The 19,417-nt window shown below is 40.8% G+C and overlaps 1 protein-coding gene across 2 annotated transcripts; it reads right to left on the bottom strand.

Annotated features, from left to right (window-relative positions):
* Nucleotides 1-71: 71 nt before the first annotated feature.
* rab11fip1a (RAB11 family interacting protein 1 (class I) a) lies at nucleotides 72-18,648 on the bottom strand. 2 transcript variants are annotated; one of them, XM_086076421.1, is made up of 6 exons: nucleotides 17,983-18,648; nucleotides 8,562-8,989; nucleotides 6,294-7,167; nucleotides 1,861-4,374; nucleotides 1,462-1,567; nucleotides 72-1,302 (listed from the first exon to the last, which is right to left on the bottom strand). In XM_086076421.1, the coding sequence occupies exons 1-6, from the start codon at nucleotides 18,330-18,332 to the stop codon at nucleotides 1,099-1,101; spliced, it is 4,476 nt and encodes a 1,491-aa protein (XP_085932547.1). In that variant the 5' UTR covers nucleotides 18,333-18,648; the 3' UTR covers nucleotides 72-1,098. The 2 variants fall into 2 exon arrangements, with proteins under 2 accessions (XP_085932547.1, XP_085932548.1); XM_086076422.1 differs by lacking the exon at nucleotides 1,861-4,374.
* Nucleotides 18,649-19,417: the final 769 nt, after the last annotated feature.

Below are 19,417 nucleotides of genomic sequence, written 5' to 3'. Positions count from 1 at the left end.
CACTACCATTTCCGTAAGGACAAGCAGAGTTTGATGAAAGTGTATTTAATTCAAATAAAAACAAATTTGCATTTGATAAAATTGAGTGTCTTTATTGAAAATAAAACCACATTTCATTACCACTACGCCATATACGGTATGTCGACAGGAGTGCTACTCATGTAATCCATGAGGCATCTGGGGACATTTTCAGTGCTCAGCCCACAGAAGGAAGAGAGGTAGCCGACAGCTAATGTGACACAAAAGGCTTTGGAAGACATGTCTCTACATTCGTAATAGAAATATTGCTAGAATCGCTGCCAAGGCATTCATAAATGTGATTTTTAAAAAAGGAAGGCAAAGATGGTATGCTTATTCATCAGGGCTTCCACTTATGACTACGTTGAATCACAGCGCGCTTTTTGGCAGTCTGATTGGACTTTCTGGAAGAACACCTCATTAGGAGTTTGACACCGAGTTATTTCTTGTTCTCAAACATCACTGCACTGTCGCCCTAAGCATCTCATAGGACTCAGGCAACTGCAAATACAGGCGAAATTAGCTGCTTGCCTTAAGCTGGTTGACTCCATTTAATAAAAAGGCACAGAAGGCAAAGCAGCTGATTGATAAAATGGGGGAAAATACCTCAGTGGAGGGAATAATCAGTGATCATCAGTTGATGAGGTACGAATAAATTATTTTGGGGGGAAATCATTTGCATAAAATGTATATACATGTGGAATGATTGTGCCATATAAAGTATACCCTTTGAGTACAATGGACAAAACACGATACTTAATTAAGCACATCACACATTCAAGAAGTGTAAATAAATCAAGACATTTCAAATGTGAGTGATTAAAGCAACACCAGTACCTGTGTGTCCAAACAAATACATTCATTGACTTAAATACACACATTTACCTGCTTGTTTATCAACCAGAGACTATTTCCAGCAATCTCAAAGAAATCTGAATATTACTCCACAAAGTGCAAATGCCTTAAGTCATCCATGCGGATGCGTCTTAGTACACAGTGAGACCAGCGCACGCACACACGAAAAACATCACTGGGCTATTCTAATGCACCCCGGGGCTCTTCCTTCCTTAAGCCGTTACCTCACACTGGCTTGGTAACGTCCATGGCCTGCAGGATGGCGGGCTTCTCCTCGATGACGCGCACCAGCAGGTTGTCTATGTACTCTTCAAGCTCGCCTATTTTGCACTCTTTCTTGGTCAGGTCCGCTTGCTGCCTCACCACCAGTGTGATCAGCTCTTCATGGGTCAGCTGAGTGAACGGTCCGCTGCCAGCCATGCCCGCCACCTGTGGCAAGTACAAAGAAATGTATACAGATGTCCCTTGAGAAAAGTGGGTTAAGGGTTAAGGCTCAATTAGAAGATTATAGAATAGGAGTCATTGTGAGGTTATCAAAGTGTCACTGTGTTTTGGTCCAGGTTTATTTTTTTATTCATGTCACAGTACCTTAACCTTTCCAGCTGCGCCACTCTGAACATGCATGTCTTTCAGTGCAGAAGTGCTGGTGGTATACTGACTTTCAATAGTGTGCATGGGCTTCACTGGATGAGGCCTGTAAAAAAAATGCATATTCTTAATATTATATAGCATAGCAATTACACAAAGATGGAAGCATATTTTGAAGCAAACTGCTCACATGTTTAAACGTGGGTTACACAACATACAATAAATAGTTGAGTCTTTGCCAAAGGTTTTAATCCGTTTCAAAGTCCAAGCCAGAATTCACAGAGAAAACCAACAATCCCAACCAAGGTAAAGCCAAAAGCCAAAGATTTCTTTACCCACACAGCAACCACGTTGAAATTAACTGTCCATAAATGCAAACTCTTCATTTTGAAGTCTCACCTGGAAAACGGGGAGTCAAAGTCATCTCCATTGCTAATCTGAGGACTGACAAGGTGAGATTCAGTAGGTGGCATCAATGCTGTCTTGGGTTTCTTTCTCGCAGACAACACTTCTGCCTGTGAGGACGCTTCCTCCATTACAACAGGGAGGGACTCTGAAAAAGGGGAAGCGGATGATGCTGGGAAAGGATCACTAGCAAATGGATCCTCTCCATCGAACAGATGGACTTGAGCCTTCCCATCAGCTGGATGCCTTTGTGTGATGGACTCAGCGACAACATCCCTCGTTGAGAGTTCTTGTTGACGGTTGGTAGTTCTTTCTCCGTTCGAAGATTCTTTCTTCGAAGCCTTCAGAGAATTACTTCTCGAAGGTGGTGATGAAATTCGTCTTAATGAATTGTTTCTTTGCAAAACCGGACTGATTTGCCGGTCCTCATCCTCCCTTTTGCTTGTGTCGTAGCCATTCAAACTTGTGAAGGGATCTCCTGCTTTCTGCTCACTGAAAATGTGATCAAGATCGTCTGCAGTCATTCCAAGGTTTTCAGGTTTTTGTTCCCTCTGTGCTACCCTGGTATAAAGATCATCTGATGCTCTGGCTGGTTTTTCTGGTAGGCCCATGTGTTTCGAATGAAGGTCCGAATTATTCTCTTTCCCTTGTCTGCTGTTTTTGTCCATTTCGCTCATACTGAAACTAGGTGTTCTGGTCATTTGCATATCAGTAAAATCTGGAGTGGTTGAAGAATAATGTTGTTCTGTTGGCTCATTCATGGAAGACCTTTGCCTCGGTCTAGCAGTGGGAACTTGCATGTCAGAGGTATCTAGAGATTTTGTCTGGTCAGCAGATGTTGCCGACTCCCAGTCCGTTCCGCTATTAGATCTGGAAAGAGACCTTGTAAGAGACTCTTCGTTCTGGCTTTCTCTTTGACTAGAATCTGAACTTGACCTGCTGTGCATTTTTAACACTTGTTTTGGTGGCGGAGGGGCTGATACTTTTTTTGATGACCGACGTTTGCTTTCCTCTTGATGTGTCTGAACATACCCAACAGAAGTGCTCTCCTCTGGAAATGAAAGTCCAGCCTCCCCAAGGACACCTGGGCCGTCCACACTCATCTCTGGACCTATCAGTTCTGGTGTACTGTCCATGTGTCGTTGATTGACCTCAGCGATGATATGGTCCCATCGAGTCTGCCCCTGTACCCCATGCCTCTTCTGGGGAAATAGGGTTTCATAATCAGGAAGTGGGAGAGATAGTTTTTTCGCTTGCTGAGATCCATCTGGGTGTCTGAGGACCTGCACCTCTCCGGTTCCACCAGACTGGGTCTCATATATGGGATACAAAGGTGGCAAGGGGGCTCTTCCTGTCCTATCAGCCATTGTGGGTGAAGATGACACGTTGTCTACACTGTAAGAAGGGGAACCAGGCGGACTTTCCGAAGGGGAAACAGGCCGACTTCTACTTGGGGAACCAGGCGGACTTCTATACTGGAAACCAGGCAGAATTCTAATCGGGGAATGAGGAGGACTTCTACTCGGAGAGCCAGGCGGACTTTTACTCAGGGAACCTGGCCGAATTGTACTCGGGGAATAAGGAGGACTTCTATACTGGGAACTAGTCAGACTTCTTCTCAGGGAACCAGGCGGACTTCTACTTAGGGAACCAGGCGGACTCCTACTCGGGGAACCAGGCGGACTTCTATACTGGAAACCAGGCAGAATTCTAATCGGGGAATGAGGAGGACTTCTACTCGGAGAGCCAGGCGGACTTTTACTCAGGGAACCTGGCCGAATTGTACTCGGGGAATAAGGAGGACTTCTATGCTGGGAACTAGTCAGACTTCTGCTCGGGGAACCAGGCCGGATACTACTCGGGGAACCAGGCGGACTTCTATACTGGGAACTAGTCAGACTTCTTCTCAGGGAACCAGGCGGACTTCTACTTAGGGAACCAGGCGGACTCCTACTCGGGGAACCAGGCGGACTTCTATACTGGGAACCAGTCAGACTTCTATACTGGGAACTAGTCAGACTTCTATACTGGGAATTAGTCAGACTTCTACTCGGGGAACCAGGCGGACTTCTACTTAGGGAACCAGGCGGACTTCTACTTAGGGAACCAGGCGGACTTCTACTTAGGGAACCAGGCGGACTTCTACTAAGGGAACCAGGTGGACTTCTACTCGGGGAGCCAGGCCGAATTCTACTTGGGGAACCTGGAGGACTTCTATACTGGGAACTAGTCAGATTTCTACTCAGGGAACCAGGCGGGCTTCTACTCGGGGAACCAGACGGACTTCTACTCGGGGAACCAAACGGACTTCCCCTGAATCTCAGAGGAGCCAAGGATGAATGAAGGTTGGAGAAAGTATCAGGGGAGTCATATGGTACCCTAGAGAGGGTAGATTCAGCGGCGCCTGGGGAAGACCACTGCTGCTCCACTGGTACACTGGTGGTTTGATGCACCGAGTATTCAGATTGCAGTTGCTCAGAGGATTCAGATTCCAGAGAATGACTCAATCTGCCAAGAAGTAGGAAAAAAGGCCTACAAATCAGTGAAACTATCAAATGACCCAGAATCAGGTCCACCAATGTACAGGCCCATCACCAAATTAGCTTGCATTTACCAGATCAACACATTTTCATGACTAAATTCATTGTGTGGCTCCTGCGATTGTTTGACAAAACCCAAGTTAATATGTCTCCTTAAACCACTGAGCAAACATTTACATGCCTCTCTTAACCAGTTAGTAAATACACAACTTAATACCCACAGACAAGCTGCAGAACAATGGCTGCTAGATATTTCTATTTTAAGTAATGAAATGGTATATGGCTCCATTACTGCCTTTCAGCTTTCTTAAACCCATTTAAACTGTCATGTAAAGCATTGTCAACACTAAGATAGTCAAACCAAAAAGCACCCTTCATTGCCACAATCTATCATCTGACGCATAATCCAACATCATTGACAAAAACGAGTGCAGTTTGCTCACCATGATGACCCAAAGCCAACAAAAATTGCCACCAAGATCCAAATGGAAAGGAAAAATTGAAGAAAGGAGAAAAAGAAAAAACGCACACCAAAGATGTCGACATTACAAGTCACACTGTAACTGCTTCTACAAGCTCTTTCCACAACCTGTTCCACAACATCTTCACAAGACTAACACGCCCTTTTTCTCATCATACGGTAGAGCGGTCTGGCTAAACAGGTCTGTCAACTGCTGGGTGGAATGAAAATCCAAGAGTCACCAGTGTGAGAGTCAATCGCAAATAAACATATAAACATGTAAGAATGTGGGAAGAATGTTAAGACACTTTCATTAGCAACATAACAAGTGGCCGCCATCTTTGGGGAATTTTCTTTAAATAAGCTCACACTGATCTTCTCACAAATAATGTTCATTTACACTATTTCAGCTGAGTTTTTTAGGGAAAGTGATGCTGTTCAAATGATCACAGTCATTTTGATGCAGTGACTTCAAGAACCCCGCAAAATTCCGGCCCATACAAGCTTATTGGTGGATATTTTTAGCTGAAACTCATCCGCCAATCGGATCAAAAGGTTCCCACAGTGGCAGATGAAATGAAAGGTTCAAACAGTTATACAGTGTTACTTTAAATTGAAGGTATATTTCCCCCCAAAGATATCACACAAAAAGCGCTCCTCAAAAAGGCATTTTTTTTCCAACACAAAAAAGACTGCATTTCTCTGGAACCCGTCATCCAATTTTCTAGATTCTTGATGTGTTGCACTTAGGTGGGCGTGGCCTTTCTAGTCAGACTCTGAATTTGGACAGCTTGTCAATTTTAGGCAATCTCGTTACGTTGCTACTTTCATGTGCAAGTTAAAGAATAGACTCGTTTTTTTGCCACTTTTATAATCAATAGTTGTAAAAAAAGGGAGGTTGTACAGAACGCAGCCATTTCGCCCATGGACTCTCAAACGGTGTTGATCTCATATCTAAAATTGGGCAATGATGTCATCTACTGGTGGTCAAGGGCAGTGAATTTAATAATAATAATAATAACACTGTCCACGCCGAAACAAATAAGTAAGTAAGCTTTATTTATAAATAAAATGTGTGTAACTAATGATTTTCATTTACGAGAAGACACTGATCACGTTAATGATTTCTCACAATAATCTGGAAACAGATCAATAGCAATAACTCATACGTTATTGTTTATAAATCTCCCCTCGTGTTCATGTTTATCAGAAAATCTAAATATCCCATGCATGCACTGGTTGGCTATTTTTTGAATAGGCCCAAGGGCTACTCATGTGCTGCTTGGGGGCTACGAGACGCCCGCGAGCACCATGTTGGTGACCCCTGCTCTTGAGCTTCTTTGTAATTATGGGCTGTATAAATAAACTTGACTTTCTAATAGTGGAACTCTTTTGATCATTAAAAACAACCCAACAAGAAGGCCTACCTTGGTTTAACTGTGGACACTCTTGGGTTACGATTTAGGAAGGTCACGTCCGACGAGCTTTGTGGGTGAAGTCTGGATTGCTGCTCATCGGGTGGACTTTCATTGCTGTTAAATTGAGTTGTAGAGCCGAGTGAAATGTTCTCAAATGGGTCGGTGACCTTGAAGTCTTGCGGATCTCTCGTGTCATAGTGGGGAGCTCGTGAGATCACTTCTTCAGGTTGCTGTGGCGCCTCCTCCTTTTTTCTTACGATTCCAAAAAGAGATGAGAGTCTTTCGGTCATGGAGGCCTCCTCGTGACTTTTGTGCTCTTCGTTTTTTTGGCTCAGCTCCTCCATTCTGCGGCGCTCCTCGTTCTCTGCTGCTTCCAGCTTTCTGCGTTCTTCCTCCTCTTCCTCCCTCTGTTTCTCTCTTCTCGCTTCATCCTCAAGAAATTGCCTGTTCCTCTCATATTCTTCTGCCTTTCTCAGATTTTCTTCCTCCAGCCATTTCTTCTGTCTCTCCTCTTCCTCCTGCAATCCCACGTCCTCAATCTGTGTTCTTCCCTCTTCCTCTTGACGACGCTGTTGTTCCATCATAAGCCTTTCTCTAGTCTCGGATCTAAACAAAGGCATCGGCACATGCCTGTCTGCCGAGACACCGGCGGTATTTTGATGTACGTTCTCCATCGAACCTTGGCCTGAACTGTTAAGACTGAGTGTGGAGCCGCTCCTGGCCTCTGTCTCTTCTGCATGCACACGGGTGCTGTTCATGCTGGGGTTGTTCACGTCACTGTTGCTGTGCTTGGAGCGGCTCAGTATGGATAACGGACCGAGAGACACCTTGCTGTCAGAGCTACCACTCCGCTTGTGTCCAAGAAATTTGAATTTCTTCTTGACTATGGAAGAAGAGAAACGGACGTGAGGTTATTGCTGACATGAAGTACATGAATACAGAAATTGCACTATTGCCCCTTTCCCCACTGAATGGGACCTATTTAGGTTCACTAACTCTTGACAAATAGGCAATAACCAGGTATTAACCATTACTATTTCTAATAATTGAATTGAATTTTTTATTAATTTTATTTTTGGGCGGAGAAAAAGCCTTAATTTCTAAGCATACCGATAAGACGTGGGATGAAAACCACTAAAGGTCACTCTTTGGTCAGTATTGTACTCCATAGTCTCAACTTTACTGAAAAAATCTCTAAACATGGCAGCATACATGGCAAGAAGTAAATACAAGACTCGATTTATTTTTATTTTTTAGATAAAATAATCTTTAAATGAATGAATAATTTAGATCAAACTTAAATTAAATTAATTACATATTCAAATAAAAAATGGTCAGACTCGAAATTTTTGAATTGTCAGCTAAAGAGAGATGTAGATGAAAAAGTGGAAAAAAAAGTACCTAAAAATTTCCAGAAAGTAAAATGACCAAAAAGAAAGAGGAAATGCAGAAAGTTACCATAAAATGTCCATGAAGTTGCCAAAAATGTCAGAGAATTAAATTAAAAAAGGCAGGAAAAAGTGAAAAATAGCTATAACATGTCAAAAAAGAAAGCCCAAAATGACTGTAAAATGCAGACAAAATCGCAACAACAAAAAGTCAGATTAAAAGGGGGAAAAAAAGCAGGAAAGCAAGTATGAAATGCCCAGAAACAAAAGAAGAAATCCTGAAAATTACCATAAAATGTCCACAAAATTGCCCAAAAAAGAAAGAAAATGTTGAAAAAGTAACCATAAAATATCAAAAATCAAAAGAAGAAATCACGAAAAAAATTGGCAGAAAATTGAGGCCAGGGAAAAAGGCCAAATAATTTGCCCAACAAAGGAAGGAGACAGAAAATGACCATGTTCATAAAACTGCCAAACATGTCAGAAAGGCAGAAAAGTCTAAAAATGGATGAAAAATTACAAAACGAAAAAAAAGGAAGACAAAAGGTAGAAGAAAATGAATCTCAAAGTATTGGATACTGCATTTTTTTCTGTTATGGTGCAGCTCTGATTAGCTCTTGGGCCCTCAGTACATTAGACTAACACAAACACACTTTTTCGCTCATTATAATGTTCAAAGGTTTTGCGACTCCAAACTGATTTTTCAGTTATTTATTTGGCCTAAAATGGCTCTTTTGACAGTAAAGGTTGCGTCTTCATCCACCCGCTGCCATTCATACTATAGTATTATGCACGCACACACACCACAGTGACAGGTATATATGACAGCGGAAAAGCCCCACACCAAACAGTTAAGAAGTGAAGAATTTGTACACAAGGGAAAGCATACCTTCAGGGGTTTCAACATTGATACCAGATGAGCGGCTGCCGCTCAGGGACGAGTTCCTCCCAGGAAGAGTCCCGAGGGTAGACATGGACTGTGAGCTGTTCCGCTGCAAGTTGGATTTTGGAGCAAAGAGGTTCTTCAGCTTCGATGATTTCTTTTTCTCTCCTGGAGTTCGATTGGAGGAGAGCGAATCGTGGTCTCCCTCGCTGTCCGTCAGGACTTGGCTCATAGCCGAGCCGGAATCAGAGAAGCTGTCTTTTTTCTTCAAGCGCACTTTGTCTTTGAACTTGGACATGCGGGAACGAGGCTTGTCCTGCATAGAAAGGTCTACCATGCTAGCTGACATGTTGTTCCTCATGAAGGTGATGCCGAGCAGTACGTCGCCTCGCAGCTTGTCCGCTTTCCCACTCTTGTCCACCAACGGGAACCAACTGAAGATGCCAGAGAAGTAGAATTAGAAGAAAATACTAATACTGCAATACATTCGACATTGCTTTTACGCAACACACAATTTTTTTTTAGCAATTGAATGGGTGCTTGGGTTAGGTAAACACGTACGGCGTCAGTCAAAACCAGTTTTTTTTTTTTTTAACCTGTGGTCAAAGCATTTTTTCACAGCCCTAGCAATTGCTCTCAGACTATGGCTATTGAGTGCAAGTACAGTATTTTTCCCCCCAGTTTGGCTGGTCCTACGACTAAATCCCCATTCCAGCAAACAAGTCCCGTCTGGATCCCATGTGTATGCTTTGCAAACGTTTTTCTTTTTAGTTTAAAATGGCTTACCTTAATGAGAATACTGTATCACATTGTGGCCAAAAGTAGAATTCTGGTAGATTGTTGCACCTTTTAGCGCTATAAATTGGAATTCCTTGTCATGGCTTGAAGCCGTATGCTAAAATAAAGCTTCTGCTTTCTTAGCAAATACTTTCTGTGCATTATTGCACAAAAATATATCTGCTACTATTACTAAAGTGTGGTGTGCTGAAACTTGACTCATTGATGTAGATGTCAAAAACACGCAGTCAATGAGCGCAATTAGCTTGAAGGCTGACGATTGATTTTAAACAAGACGGCGACATTATTGACACCAACTGAAAGTCATTCTTCTTTTCTTTTTTTTAACCTATATGCACAGATGACTTTTAACTCTTCAGCTGGTGGACTGACTTTTAGCACACATCACATGTGCATGTCTGATGTGTTGTATTTGTGATATACAATAAGTAATTCATAGATTCAATTAAGGCGGGCATCGTGATCACATGCAAAATCAACACAAATGAAAACCTCTTGACTCTTTATGACAGTGGTTGAGACTGAAAGGCGTGTATATTATAGTGAGCACAATGTCAAAGACAAATAAAGCATAGCAATTATGGGTGTATGTAGCCTCCCCACCCGTGTTGGTGCTGCTGTTAAGGATCAGCACTTATTGTATGAAGGCAGAGGGAGGAGTGTTCTGTGACCTGGAGGGCCTTTTGTAAAGGAAAACAAAAACTAACAATTACACTAATTAGCCTGTACTTCTACTGGTATAATTGAAGTATTTCTATAAATGGGTATAGCAATATGTCGAGACAGGATGATAAGGGTTGGTGCGTGTTTGACGAAAAGCAAAAATGTTCTTTTTCACTAGAAAAAAATATTGTGTGGCAAGTTCTCCCTCTGGTCATTTTGTTACCCTTGAACATGATGACGTTTATATCTGCCAGTTAATTTGTGGCGTTATCAGCAGTTCATGGGGAGTTTACTGCCGCATCCGTCAATTTACTGTCAGAGAGACCTCTGGTGGGTTTCTTGTCAAGATAACAGCCGGGAGACAAGCTTGGGAAGGAATCAACATTCCTCTGCGTGATGTCATGGAGGTTACACTAATTTGAGCCATCTCTCATCTCCCACCCTGTGGACGAGGCCAAGTCAAACAACACTGTCTGTCTGATACAGTTTGCATGCACTCATTGGACACTTCATTAGGTACACTTGACATGCAAGACAAAAACAAAGCTTGCCTTTCAAGAGAATACGGCAGTTTTGACAGCGACTAAGTTTTTCCTGTGTGTAATTTTGCTTTTGCAACCCTCTAATAAATGTTTGTGTTTTTAGTAGTTGATGCCAGAAATTACCCTCCCATACTAAATAAGCACATCATAGATACAAACCTATGAGTCAATATACGTATGGTACAGTAACTCGTTTTAAGGTCAGTGTGCATTTCAGCAGAGGTGGGCGCGTTAATAAATTTTGAGCATCCTTTGTTCGTAAATCATTAATAGTCAGGACAGCTTTTCATCATTGACAATCTGGCAATATTTCAAGACGAACAAAATTGTAATCAGCAATTCGTCATTCCTCAGCGAATTGGGCATCTGGCAATGTTTCCGTCATTCATCAGCAAAATGGCCATAATACGGTGATTGATGATTACACCGATGGACCAAAACATATTTCTGGCAATGTTTTGTCAGTCAATTTTTCGAAGATTCTTGTCAATTGTTAATCGCCAAAATTTTGCAGTGTGATGCAGTTAATAGGACGTTTGATAGTTACTACTTGACAATTTAAAAAAAATAAAATAAAATAAAGCTGCTGAACGCAGACATTTTAATTTCGAATCGCTACTGCCACCTGTTCACGTCTTCAAGTACACAATGCCGAGCCTAGTCTGAAAACGATTGGCGAGAGGGCTTGCCGGGGAACCCATTGTGAACAGCTAATCTACTAATTAGTCATAAATGGTCAAATAAAAAGGATATCGTAAAGATATTTTGGGGCAAATTGTTACATATTGCAACTTTAAAATATCACCCCCCCACACACAAAAACTCATGAACTTTAATTATTTCTTCTTTTGAAAAATGAAAATGAGTGACCTTTATTCAGAACAAGTTTTTCTTTTCATTGCCTGACACCAAAGAAGCTCTGAAACTGTCGCACCCCCCCCCCCCTCCCCAAATCTCTTCTTTTGCAACATGCAAAATGGCGCTTTGCCTTCCACCAGGCGCCTTTTTTGTCATACGGAAAACAATATGAAAATGATACCACTCAATTTTGTCTGTCTCTTAGCAAGAATCAAACTTGCTAGTCATCTTTTTGAGAAATAATTGCTTGAGGTGTGGACGAGTTGCTAAATATAGCAACCAGATTGCCAAATTGTCAACTTTTGTAAAATAGCTCATCTGTTTACATCCATGTTATCGTAACCGTTGCACGTCTATGAAAGCCACTTAAAAAAATAACTTCTTCCTGACAAGTCAACTTGGAATAGTACAATCCATAAGACATTTCTCTGTCTAGTACAGTGCTGTTCTATAACACACAAAAAAATAAAAAAATATATACATTCTATTAAATTAACACTGCAATCAAAACTATGCATCCATTTTTAATCTTTTTTTTTTTTTTTAACAACCTTTGTATTGGTCTTATTATTATGAACCTACAGTCACGGGTGGTTATGATTGATGATGTTTTTCCGAGGAAAACCCCGTTTCAGAAATGAACTGGAAAAATGTCACTCCACCCAGAATCAAATCTAATTCAGTGTTCTGCAGTCTAACAGCATCATTCACTGCACCAATTGTAGCTTTTTGAGAAACCCCCCCCGGCAAACTTTATATGAAGCTCATCAGGAAAATGCCTGCTTTTACTTCCAAGCAGGCGTCTTGCCTGCGTCAATGTCACCATGGCGTGCCCTCAGTTGCTTTAAAGAAACAATGAATTGTTACATCAGCTGACTGACGGGATGTTTATTAACACGCTGTTCTTAGCCAGCCTTGCCCCTCAAGCGTGCGCTCGCTGTTCCTGCAAGTCAGGTTCCAGCTGCTAACTGCTGAGAATATTTCGTTTTGGTGCCAAATGATGAACAATAGCTTGTTTGATTTATATAATGCCTTTTTCCAAGTACATCCAATGAAGTGTATTTGTATTTTTGTTGTGTTTGTGTTAGTTTTGAAACAAGCCGGCAATGCCAAGGCAGCAAGTAGCAACTATGGTAGGTCTGAAGTCCAAAACAGTTGTACAATTTGTAATTCATTTGAACTTTATCCTGATTTTTAGGAAAAGCATGCCTCTGAAGTAACTGAGCAGACCTTTAGATTTCAGTCGCCATCATGTACGGTATTCGATATTGTGCCAGCTCAAAAAGGGGTGGGACAAGGGAAGAATGTTGGCTGCTGCACAGATTTTCAATGTGTTTACAGTACATGTTAGGGTTAGCAATGGTAAACTTCTTTGTTCCTTGTGTGGCAGCTAAGAATATTTAAACATTTGATGCATGGTGGAGGGGAGGCCAAACCCAAACTAAGAGCAAATTGTTACTTTGTATTAGGGCTGCTCGATTATGGAAAAAATACAAATCTTGATTATTTTGACAATAGTTGAAATCATGATTATTCAAACATTTATTTTTTGGTACAAAACAAGCATTTAAAAATATTAAGACCAATAAAAAATAGAAACACTATAATGATGTAAGTTCCTTTTGGACCAAACAGAATTTATAATAATATATATTTATAAAATAGTTATTTATTTATGTTGGCAAAAACTTGAAGTTGGAGTACAGCGTGTGCACTGTGCAGCAGGACGATCATTTATTTTTGGTACAAATCAAGAAAATGTTTAAACGTGAAAAACAAATAAAAAATATTAAGACAAATAAAACACCATAATTATGCAAGTTCCTCTTGGTGAAACAAAATTTACTAAATAAGTTATTTTAAGATTTAAAACAGGTGCAAATGTATAAATTTATTTAAACGACTCAAAAATTAGTATCAATAATCTTTTTTTTACGATTATGTTGATTTTGTAATTGAGGAGTGTAATAATTTAAATAGAATTTCAATTAATTGCACAGCCTTACTTTGTATACGTTTTATATTAAGCAGCAGTTATCTTATTTTTACACCTTACCTCAAACATTTGAATGTGGAGTTTCTTATTCTGATGGCTCATTGATTACTTTTATTTCCATTCTTCCCGTGGGAACATTTATTTTGAAAGCTGAATAAATTGGGAGTTTGAGCAGCATTGCAGAATAGATTGTGCTCAGCTTCCAAAGGTTCCGTTTCGATTTGGTTAGAAAATTGTTCGCCTAGATTTCATTCTGATTTTCATGGATTTTCACTTACCTACAATTACAACTTTGATAGACTGTGTTAATTAATTTCTAAGTCTATCTTCATTTCATAAGATGTGTGCATTGTGCAGTATATGTAGATTATTTAATTTTTTTGACCAATCATATTTCAGCTTCTGTGTGTTGCCCTAAAAAAGCAATCTCTCCAAAGACTTCAGAATCCCAAGTGTTGGAAGTCAGGCACTTTGAGAGCAGCATTTATGTATGATATGTTTTATTTCATGTGTTGATGTTTTTGTCATGTTAGCAATACATATTGATTGTAAACTGCTATATTGCAGTGTAGAGGTTTGGCAGTATTGGAAGATAAAAGGTAACTGGTTGGTTGCTTTAATGGTATAAATTGTCTCATACACAAAATCTCTCATTCTGTAATATTATAATTACATTGCACTTTTGCACTTTATTTTGTGACGTGGTGGAGGTATTAAGAGATGAAAGAGGTCACTTAAGTCCCCACTGAAGGCCCAGGTCCAAAACTCATCTCCTGCCACTGACTCATGACTTTATTTCCATTCGGAACACATGAAACAGCCCGCATACACAGATGCTTAAATTGTACTCTGTTAACTACGCAAAAGTAAACACAGTAAACAATAACAACATATAACACAAGCATTAAGTCCTACATTCAGTTTAGTTAACCTGAGCTGACTCGTCCCCCCCCTCATTGATTTAAACTAGGATAATCTTCACATTACCCCACTGGCCACCGCAGGAAATTATTTTCCGTATTTAATGACCAACACAACACAAATGTACCATATTTAGACCATAATGGTAAAATATTTTGCTGTTACTTACATTAACTCTTTGACTGCCATAAACGTTATAAAACGTTTAGCATAAACCTAGGGAAGGGCGCCGAGGACGTTAAAAGACGTCCCCTATGTTTTTTTTTTTTTATTATGAAAACGGGTGCAGGAAAGCCTTGGGCAGCTGTGCTGAAAATATCAGGCAGATCAGGTAAGTTTAATGACTTGTTTTGGCCTCTAGATGGCAGTGATGACTCTCCTTGCACTTTGGGTGTGCCGCCCACCGTGGGCGTCGGTATAAAAGGTGAGGCGGAGCTAGAGTGGAGTGGAGACAATGGCTGATCCAAGCCACAATGGCTTGACCAAGCAACCGGTTACAAGCAGCTCAGCTTGAGCATTTTTTTCAAAGACGGAAAGCATCAATCAATACTAAAAAGCGCATTGATGTCAACGATGATGATGACAACGAGCTCTACGCCAAAGTTGGAAGCTTTGGCGTGACTGTTATGAACACGTAGTAAGCCTCACGGCTAAGCGCGGCTAGCGCGGCTAGCGCTGCTAAGGCCGGAAAACGCGCACAATAGCCGGCCGGGTACTTCTACACAATCGGACATTCGATCGGGCGATGGAGAGTTGGCATCGACCAATGCAGATTGATGATGATGATGAAGATGACAACGAGCTCTACGCCAAAGTTGGAAGCTTTGGCGTGACTGTTATGAACAAGTAGTAAGCCTCATCGGCAAAGCGCGGCTAGCGCGGCTAGCGCTGCTAAGGCCGGAAAACGCGGAGCTGCACAAGCGGACATTCGATCGGACAATGAAGAGTACCCCGAGTCCAATGCATATTCATCGGAGGAGCGGGTACAGTCTGATCACGGAGAAGACACTGTTTCTGGACTACGATGCCACCATGAATGGAGTGGATAAAATGGATCAGAACATCTCCTACCAACCCGGTATAGCAACTGAAGGACACGGGGAAGCGAGACGTAACACCACCGTAACGTAACCGTAGCATGATCCTGATATTAGACTTGATGACACACTGCAGTATATACTTGCTATTCCCCGGAAAAAAACGGCCGGCAAGAAAGTGGCGCACGCGAAGAGGCAATCTTGTGCAAATGCTGTTGCGTCTCCTTGCACGCAGGAGAGTGTTACAAAAAGAAAAACTGTCGTTGAAACATCCACATATTTGTAAATAGCACCACAGTTGCACACATTTGTAAATAGTTTGCCAAATTGTTGTCAAATTGTTACACTGTTGAATGTAAATAAACGTATTTTGCTATCAAAAAACACTTTTTCATTCTTGGTGGTAGTGTTTTATAGAAGTAAAGCACTATTTAGGTGTTTGTGGCATCATTCATGGACAAAAAGAAGTGTCAAATTCACTAGAATGCATGAAATAATATCGTTTCACTAAAAGCTTGATTTCTCCGTATTTTGGTCCAACACAGGCGAAATTGGGTCAAACTAACCATTTTCTATTGTTGATTACTAAAGAACGGAATAAGGTAGAAACAAACTCTTTTTTTCTGATGAAAGATGAAAGTCCAATCTTTCATTTGGTAGTACGTGTGTTTCCATAGTCCAAACAGAACATTTTCTGTGGACCTTGAAAATCAGTCAAAATGCTTAAATCGGCTGGCACTGGCGGCATCCCTTTTCTGAAAACGTCTGGCAGTCAAAGAGTTAACAGCTGGTGTTTTAATATTTGTGTCATAATTGGTTGGCGTGTTTCGATGGCGTCAAGCTTGCGTTAACTTGGCAGTGTATATCTGATCAGTCCGTTTACACTGCAGTCACACTGACAAATAACCAACACAAATCAGATTTGTATCCATATTTAGAAGGGGTGCGAGTCCAAATCTGAGGATATACATTTTAATGTGTTTTTTTTCTCTTTGTGATGCGCTGATCTGAATTGTGTCACTTGACCTATTCAGTCTCTTGTCATGTGTGAAGATTTTTTATTTATTTTTTTAAATACTTTCCTGTGTTTGGAGCAAACAAAATGAAGGGTACGACCACCTTAGTCGGTGATCTCAGTTCATATCAGACATGTAAGAATTTTGAGTGTTCGCATTTGTGTAAAAATGACTAATTGCTCAAAGTTTGTTTGTTGAAAGGGATGAGTTGTCACCTATTTTTAAACCAATATGATTGCCCATAAAAAAAATAAAACAATAATCGTCTACCTATTCTTATCATAAACCCATAATGGGTTATTAGCGGCAACTGCAAAGCTATTTCATTTGGAACAGTTATTATTCTCACACCCTGCATTGAAATGGTAGGAGTAGCGCAATCTGCTAAAGTTAGCCTCAAGGTGATAAGATGCACATGCAATCCCGCATGCTGGTCCGTTCTCAAAACAAAGCAAGTGGAGCATTCACGAAGAAACAAACAATTCAGACATGGAAAGCGAAAGAGCAAAGACTGAAATCTTCCATCGAAGTGTAAAAACTTCCTATACAAACACAAGATAACAAAGATGTGAGCGATGTAACCAAAAGACTTTACAAATGGTCATATCAAAATTAAGAAGGTAACACTAGTGGATCCCTTTCAATATTAAATCTTTCTGTTCACAATACTTTCACATAAGAGGGTGTGTGCGAGTCTAAATGTTACACCCAAGCTTCATTTAGGCACCATTGTCATCCAAGACGTCAGGGTGTGAGCACACAGCATTGAGGTAATGGCTCTGAGGAATGTACCGAGTTGACAGCAGCAATGTGAGACATTGAATCCAGGGTGGGTCTGCGACACATCATCTCTTCCTATTACACATCGCGTTTTGTCCACAACGTGAAAAAAAAATGATTAGAAGGATCACAAATGGGAGCGAGTGAGAGGTCGCGACAATGAATTAGAAAGATTTGGATGCATTTCACATTGTATTGTTACCAAAAAGCCCACACATAAAAAAATAAAAATAAAAAAAGTCTCATTAGCAGCCTTAAACAGGAATTTACCGAGTTAGCCGAGCAATGCTACATGTTACCAAAGGAAATCAATCCATTTTCTATACCTCTTGTTCTCATTTGGGTCACGAGTGAGCTGGAAACTTTCCCAGCTGGCACAAATAAACAAACAACCATTCACAATCACGTCTAAGGGCAATTTTGAGCCTTCACTGAAGCTAATGTGCATGTTTTTTTAAATGTGGGACAATGCTAAGTCAACAGTAGTAGATATAAATGCAATATTTTTTTAATCCATGTATTTTTTTTCCTTTTTAGACTTAACTGTCAGTGAAAAATTGTTATGATGGCCTGATCATAAATCAAAAGATGACCACTGTGTCACAATAATAAATCAATGATGTGTCAGCATGAAATGTAACAAATAGTGAACTGTATCACGAACACTAGTCGAAAGTTAAATACTTTACATTTATGTTTGTTTATTTACCTGAATTTTGCATACATCTTTGCGTAATTTTACACTAATCTGGAGAAACAGATGACATCTCATCACCATAAAGTGTGTTCTTATTATTCTAAATAAAATGTGCTTACTCTGGCTTTTGGCGAGTTTTGTTTTCGTGCAGCTCCACCAAGTTGACCACAGCTTGGCCCAGGAACTTGTCGAGCCCGGCCTGGACTCGGTGCATGACAATGATGTACAGCGTGCAGCGGTCGGCGTTTCCCGGGTGGAAAAGCGGCATGGCGAACGTTGCCTCCTCTCTCCACGCCGGGGCCATACTCTTCTCCGCAACTGCGGTGGAAAACTTGTCTTTGGCCACTTGGATGATGGCATAGGCGTCGTTGGTGCCATTCTTCCCCTTGGGGCGAAGGTGCCGAGCCTGGTGCACCGTTACCTGCACGCTGGTGGGGTACGACTGCTGGCTCTGGTCGACGAGAGACATCGTCGCAGTCCGAATGTTTCCCGAATGGTTCGGGAATGGAGGCTTGCTGTGCTGTCGCTGTTTGTTAACCTTCGACGTCCTTTGATTACCGAAGGTTTAGAGTTACCGAGCTCGGCGTCGGTTCAGGAAGCTCGGGTTCGTACGTCCCCTCATCCCTCGTAACGCCACATTTAAGCCTCTGACAGCGCACCAGACGACAGAATAAGCGATAAGCGAATTGTTTAACTCAATATTTTAAAAAGCGTGGAATGAATATAGCATACAACTCTCTTGGTATACGTTACGTTGCGGTAAGTTGAAACACTTACTTCCTCAATGTTTGTCATTCTCATTGAGTTTCTGCATACGGACATCTGATTGGCTTGATGTGGCTGTCAATATTTCATGTCATTCGCTGATTGGATCGTGATGACGAGAGGCGTCACTTTTCAGTTAACTGTTAACAAAGAGATAAGATCGGGAGCACTCTACGCCTTTCCTCAGCTGGCTAGAAAAATGCTGTCATGCCATAAAACTGTTCCTACCTAAATAAGTAAGAACACACCACTTAAAAAAAAAATCATTGAATAATACAATAAGAGTGAAAATATCGATGGCATCTTATTCCCTGATTATTTTTATTTTTTTTAACGATTAAGTATCAAGAACACACCGTGGGCAACGCTGATCACGTGACTATCCAAAAATGGCCGCTATTAATGCCAAATTATTCCTAAAAAGTACTATAAAATCATAATTGCTCAACATAAAGTGACAATATTTTTTAGGGGAATAGTTGAGATTTACCATTTCACAGAATAGCTGGTTAGTTTTTAATAAATGTTGTGTTCATTGAAAAATCTAAATAGAGTCCATAACGTTCTCAGGTGGTTATGACTGATAAAACTTGTCATTTTGGGAAATGTAACAAAATGTGTTTAAATTTTAGCTAATGTTGTTTTTTCTTTAAACACTGGATTCAGACATGCTCTGACTACATCACTGCTTGGGTTTTATTTATATTATAGACTTTCATAATATTTGCCAACAATGGACAATTCCGTTCCGAGGTAATGTTACAATTACATCACAAGTCTTACTTAATT

The sequence above is a fragment of the Leptonotus elevatus genome, chromosome 5 (assembly GCF_054856555.1).
Source record: "Leptonotus elevatus isolate MCC_2025b chromosome 5, RoL_Lele_1.0, whole genome shotgun sequence".
Lineage (NCBI taxonomy): Eukaryota > Metazoa > Chordata > Actinopteri > Syngnathiformes > Syngnathidae > Leptonotus > Leptonotus elevatus.
Note: the sequence above shows the minus strand (reverse complement) of the source record. Positions and strands in the feature narration are given on the sequence as shown.

Coding starts and splice junctions, on each gene's coding strand:
- rab11fip1a (XM_086076421.1), bottom strand. CDS start 18,332: ATGTCTCTCGTCGACCAGAGCCAGCAGTCGTACCCCACCAGCGTGCAG. Junction 7,168..8,561: donor CAATGTTGAAACCCCTGAAG/GTATGCTTTCCC, acceptor CTTCTTCCATAG/TCAAGAAGAAATTCAAATTT. Junction 4,375..6,293: donor GTGTCCACAGTTAAACCAAG/GTAGGCCTTCTT, acceptor ACTTCTTGGCAG/ATTGAGTCATTCTCTGGAAT.